Source organism: Mobula birostris, chromosome 2, assembly GCF_030028105.1.
Source record: "Mobula birostris isolate sMobBir1 chromosome 2, sMobBir1.hap1, whole genome shotgun sequence".
In the NCBI taxonomy this organism is placed as follows: Eukaryota; Metazoa; Chordata; class Chondrichthyes; order Myliobatiformes; family Myliobatidae; genus Mobula; species Mobula birostris.
Window position 1 is genome coordinate 198,629,076 of NC_092371.1, and position 6,000 is coordinate 198,635,075.

Consider the following 6,000-nt stretch of genomic DNA (forward strand, 5'->3'; position numbering starts at 1 on the left):
TCAAAATACTGGTTTTCTCTGTCATTCATATCTGAAGACCAGCTGTCATTTGATACCAGGCAAGCCAAATTAATGTTACCCTATTATTTTAGTGTATGGGCATTTAATAATATTGTGGCTTCACCTGGAATCAAATTCATATTTAATAAGATCCAGATTGTATCATTAGGAATGTTATTACATGCTCAGTATAAAATGATAACTAATATGCAACAGCAGTTCTTAAATAAAACAGTCAAAGATAAGAGTTTTAGGGAATTAAAACATTTGACAGGATAGGTCAAGAGATATCAAGGTTTTCACCAAGAAGTCCAGAACTAAGAGGAAAATTGTTAAATGAGAGCTTTCTGATATTTGGCTGTAATATCAGGAAGTTTTTCATCACACTAAAGGTATTATAAATCTGAAACTCTTTCTCAGACTGCTTTTGAGGAGTAGGCCAATCTGAAATGTCACAACTGAGATTTCTTTAGTCAAGTTTATTTGAGGTTATGCAAACAAGGCAGGTAAATGTTGTTCAGATCCAGATCAGCCACGATCTTTCCCGAAGACAGAACAGGCGCAAGGATTGGAATGGTGGATTAGGTGATCATGGGAAATTGAAAGAACTTGATGGTTCACACTCACCTCTGCATTTTCCATTTATAGTATGATCTTCATTTCCAGGACTGCTCTTCACATGAACCCAATCGGTAGCATCCTGTTCTCCCTGGATCATGCCACAGATGTTAAGAAACTCAAATGCACATTGGTCCAACAGTGTGAGAGTGGCATCTGAGATAAAGGTTTATGTGAAAATCAAAATTAATCAATATCCCTGAAGAGGACCATAGTCATCAAGAAAATGAATTGAAAACTGAACTTACTGCATTTATACATTCGATTTAACCTCAGCAGATCAAGAGCACTGAAGTCTAATCGCTGTCCAATAATGTCATTAAACACTGGTATCTTTGTAGAGATGGTTGGCACACTATCGTTTTTGCTGAAGGAGAATGGTGCATAATGCATCAGAGATTCATAATCATATGGAGTGTTGTGGTCAGTAGTGATGTCATCGCCATACACTTCAAAATTTATCTTCTTATCTGAATAAAAGTACAACATTGACATTCAGCAGCAGTTAAGGGTAATTTATTTTCAAAATTAGATTAAATGTTAAATTTATTTAATTAAAGAGTTCCAGATTTTATACCAATAACCAAGCAATCCTATTGTTCTTTTGCAACATAGAGGTATTAACGTATCATTTGAAAGAAATTACAAATACCTGATGTATAAATTGATACTGAAGGATGTCATTTGGCCCATTGGCTCCCAGTATAGTTATCCCAATAGTCCCATCTCCTCCCTATTTCCCTGATATTTATTCCCCATACACATGCTCATCAATTGTCCTTTGATTCTTTTTACCTCCACCCTACACTCAGAAGTCATTGGAATGAGCTAATTACTTTACCAGCAAGTTTTTACCATGTGGGAGGAAGCCCATGTGTTCATGGAGAAATCATGCAAACTCTACACAGACAGCATCGCAGGACAGGGTCAAGCCCAGATCCTTTCAGATCTGTGTCAGTACGCTCAACTAAACCAATATACCTATGAGATTGTTAACTTGAAACCTTACCAGGCTGAATTTCATTCCACCAAATATTAACGTAGTAACCACGGTCTGTTCTTGAGTGCTCGTGGTAAAATCCTAGTGCATGCAGAATTTCATGCTCAACAATAGCTTTTGTGTCACACCACGTACCAATGGACAAATCTTGGCCATTGTGGTTATTACCAATAAAAGACCAGCACCTGTCCAATGAAGAAGGTATTTTGACAATTACATACAAAGAAGAAAATATATAGTTGTTTAGAATCCAGCAGATATGCTTGAAATATGGTCATTTTAGCAACGTACAGGACATATTTCCATATTTCCATGACATAGCCGAGGAGGAGTCACGTTGGTGCTAAATTGTGACTCCTTTGTGCTCATCTATGAAAACAGTTTAATTTCTAACTTTGATGTCTCTCCTTTTCCCTTTCAGGTTGGATGGGGTTCTGTTAAAGACCCCGACCTGAAGTTACACTCAGACCTCGTTTCTTTGCTGTGGTGGGAACTGCTCCCAGGAGCTCACAACCAGTCGCTTTTCGATACCTCACAGACGCAGCCCAGAAAACGATCATGCTTTCAAGGTTGTGAGGTTTTGCAGCCCTGAGGATGGGCTGATTCTAAGACAGTGCCACTGACTGAAATGTTACAGGAAAGAATGAAGCATCAGGAACACAGATCAGCTGTCAGAAGCTGTGTACTCAGCAAGTGGAGGGTGCTGATGTTTATTTTTATAGAGATGGGTAGGGGTGGGGGAGGATAATTGCTTTGCTGCTGCTTGTGCGTGGGAGGGGGAATGGGGGAGGCTTTGGGGTTCTAACTTTTTAACTGCCACTCATTCTTTGGGGCTCCCTTCTGTCTTCGTAGATGTCTGCAAAGAAAAAGAATTTCAAGAATTTCAGAGATTTCATCTCTGATATTAAATGGAATTATTGAACTGCAATGCTGTTATTAAAATAGCATCAGATCTTTGGTGTTGTTGTTGTGATGTCAATCATAAATAGTATGCATGCCAAGTTCATGATTAAAATAAGCTGCAGCAATATGCAAGGATTCTTTCCAGGTACCTGCAGAGAGCCACAAACTCAGCTATAGCTCAAATATTTAATTTGACTGTCAATGTACACTGCACAATATTAAAAAGACGAGCCTCTAACCATCTCCTTCTAACCATCTCCTAACCATCTAGCTTGAAATGGAGTGCAGGGATCTTCTTCCTGATCCTGGTGTAGGCAAATCAAGTTACGAACCACGCTATACCTTACGTTATGGAAAAGATGAGCAGGACAGGGAGAATAAAGGGAAGGGCTGGGACATGGTGTAGGCCAGGAGAGACTGAATGAGATTAGCAGTGGTGGTGTTTCAGATCTTTCCTATTTCTCTCTCAGTCTCTCTTCTCTTTTTTTTTCAACTTAAAACATAATTTCTTTCTAAAATTTCCCAGAGATTTTCTGAAGATTAATTTAGTTTTTGTCTCTACATTTAGAGAAGATTTTTAAAAGTATATTGCTGTCTCTTTTGAACAAAATCAACAATATTTCTTCTTTGTACATCATGCTTAATGCACCAAGGCCCATCAATATATGGAGAGAGATAGGAAGAAAGACTATATCTACCATCAATTAATCATAGAGAATTAAATACAGATTTTAGGTTTAAATAGTTGCGAAGAGAATTTCAGAGTGATCAGATGAGGACTCTTTTAATGAGAGATAGAGATGAATACGCAAAAGATAGATTTGGGAAAATTAAGAATGCAAACGTAGAAAGTTAAGTTAATAGAAAAGATGGAGCAAGGGTAAATCAAACTACTACAGATGCTAGAAATCTAAAGCACTGGTCAATATTTACAGCATGAACCTGTTATATTGTTTAATACTTGCAGAGTACCTGAAAGGAGAAAAATAATACTTGGCTCTCTTCTTTCACAGTCAAAACAGCACACAGTTTGTACTATTTTATGAAACTTAGAATCTTTGGTGCAGTCTATATATAAAAAATAATTATAAAAACTGTATAGTTTTATACATACCCATTTAACCTTTTAAAAGATAGGAAAGATTTCTCTCCTTCGTATGGTTTAAAATCAATGCACGACTTTAAGCGAAACTGCTCAAACGCATGCAAGATGATGCCCTTGGCATTTAACTCTGAAAATCAGAATTTAAGCAATTCATTTGAAGTATTTTTACACAATAAACCAACGCTAAGTAAATATAACAAATGAAGGAGTTTGACCATAAACTTCTTCACTTGTAATGGTCAAAAGCTACTTAAAATATGATTTAAAATGACACCCAAATACCTCTACTTCATGCTTATGAGATGATGAGAATGGATTTTTCTGGAAATTCTCAGTGTAAGTGCCACTATGTCTTTCAACTCCTGAGCATATGCTCACTGACATGTTTCTGTTGTGCTCTGTGAATGGGCTCTGCATGGAGCCCAGCCACTGAGTAGAAACTTGCTCAGAGTCCCTAGGAATCATGTTCCAGGAAACAATTAATTTGAGCAACACACACAAAAAATGCTGGTGAATGCAACAGGCCAGGCAGCATCTATAGGAAGAGGTACAGTCAATGTTTCGGGCCGAGAACCTTCACCAGGAGTCCTGACGTCAACTGTACCTCTTCCTGTAGATGCTACCTGGCCTGCTGCATTCACCAGCATTTTGTGTGTGCGTTGCTTGAATTTCCAGCATCTGCAGATTTCCTCATGTTTGCAAACTATTAATTAGATTTTTTTGTGCTTCTGTTAGAGAAAGAAGTAACAATATCTTAATTTGATTTTTTTATTATTGTTTACATTTATTTTCATGTTTTCAACTATTTAAAATGTTTTGAAGAATCAACTTTGTTTTCTGTTCAAACATCATTCAGAATTCTGGCAAGATTGACCCCTCTTCTGCAAAATAATGCGGAGAAATTTCAGATATGCACGTTATGCGTTCATCTTTTGCTGTCCCATGATTTAACTTTAGGAAAGCATATACAGTTAATGAAGCAAAATGATTATCCTCTGGGCTACAACATGTGCACTAGAAATTACCTATCATCCTGGGTCAAAAATTATTCTGCTTTGATTTATTTTACAATGAACAACAACAGTGAATACATTTGTTAATCAAAACAAAAGTGAAAAAGTGCTCTGTCCATTTAGCAATATTTCACTTTTGAATTCTGATTGCTTATCTTCAATAAGTCTCTAAAGCTGTCAATGTAAACATTTCAAATTTCCCTGTTTGGACAAGATTGACCACTCTCCTGCAAAATACTATTGAGAAATTTCAAATGTGCACATTATACATTCATATAATATTAGATGCTTAAATCAGGACATTAATAATGAGTGTGAAGACCTCCATATTATCGATAATTTATAAATAAAATTTTACCAAGACTATCTGTTAGAATGTATGGAATTGGGAATGTCCATCTCTTTGTTGGGTCTTTATGAGCATTCCGTTCTCGCTGAAACAAAGTAAGGAAATCAATATTCTATGAAAGATGACAGCATGGTACAACAAATGAATCTATTATGAATCAACATAATGCATATCATACTTACAACTACTGCAATGTCTCCCTGAATCAAAAACCTTTGGGATTCTATCAGAAAGGTAATCGGAAAAACATATTATAAGAAATTCTACATGTTGATCAAAGATGCTGTCAGAATTTTCAATAATCCAGAGAAATTTAGAAGGATATACTAGTAAATTTAAGAGACTTAACTTTCAAGATAGTAGAGAATGCATTCTTTGTTCTAAGTCTTATAAATTACCTGAATTTATTTGTGGGATATCCTCTTTTAAATTGCTAACATCCACTTCATAATCTAATTAATGAAGAATTTGAAATGAATGCATTAAACATTAAGAAAGACGTTGCGTGAAAGGCTTTTAAAACAAGTAACAGAGAAAAGCAACACTTACAATTTTCAAAAGGACCCTTTCTGATCTGGAAAAAGAAATATTTGATTTTAAATGGTGAAAGTATAATCAAAATACTTTGAAAATGAACATAGTGCATCTTACCACCAAAGTTTCACAATATGCCAACAAAACTACTAAAGAAAAGGAATACAATGCGGATGAGTGCATTTTTGTTCCACTCAGCAAATGCATTGGCTGTCGAAAAATGGACACACTAACATTCAGTTTTCACCATCTTGACATTTATAGCATGTTTGGGACATAAATCTACACCACGGGGAAGATGAGTGCAATAGTCCAACATCCTTTCTTCTAATAGCAGCTTCATGGTACAAGAATATTACTGTATTCTTAGCCTTGCGATTTTTTGGTAAGTTATTAAGACAATTCAGAAGGATAGTGAATCATTCACTTAAACTTAATTACTATCTCTCCAAAGAAAATCTGCTGATGCAGGCTTAAA

At 36.0% G+C, this 6,000-nt stretch overlaps 1 protein-coding gene across 2 annotated transcripts in view; it reads right to left on the reverse strand.

Annotated features, from left to right (window-relative positions):
• LOC140209952 (meprin A subunit alpha-like) overlaps window positions 1-5,763 on the reverse strand; it is a 29,686-nt gene extending 23,923 nt beyond the window's left edge. For both annotated transcript variants that reach the window (XM_072278650.1, XM_072278643.1), the window contains exons 1-9: window positions 5,640-5,763; window positions 5,538-5,562; window positions 5,387-5,440; window positions 5,171-5,211; window positions 4,998-5,073; window positions 3,636-3,753; window positions 1,628-1,803; window positions 867-1,088; window positions 628-774 (exon numbers count right to left, since the gene is read on the reverse strand). In XM_072278650.1, the coding sequence (XP_072134751.1) occupies window positions 628-774; window positions 867-1,088; window positions 1,628-1,803; window positions 3,636-3,753; window positions 4,998-5,073; window positions 5,171-5,211; window positions 5,387-5,440; window positions 5,538-5,562; window positions 5,640-5,729 (949 nt within the window). In that variant the 5' untranslated portion in view covers window positions 5,730-5,763. The remainder of the gene's footprint in view (window positions 1-627; window positions 775-866; window positions 1,089-1,627; window positions 1,804-3,635; window positions 3,754-4,997; window positions 5,074-5,170; window positions 5,212-5,386; window positions 5,441-5,537; window positions 5,563-5,639) is intronic.
• Window positions 5,764-6,000: the final 237 nt, after the last annotated feature.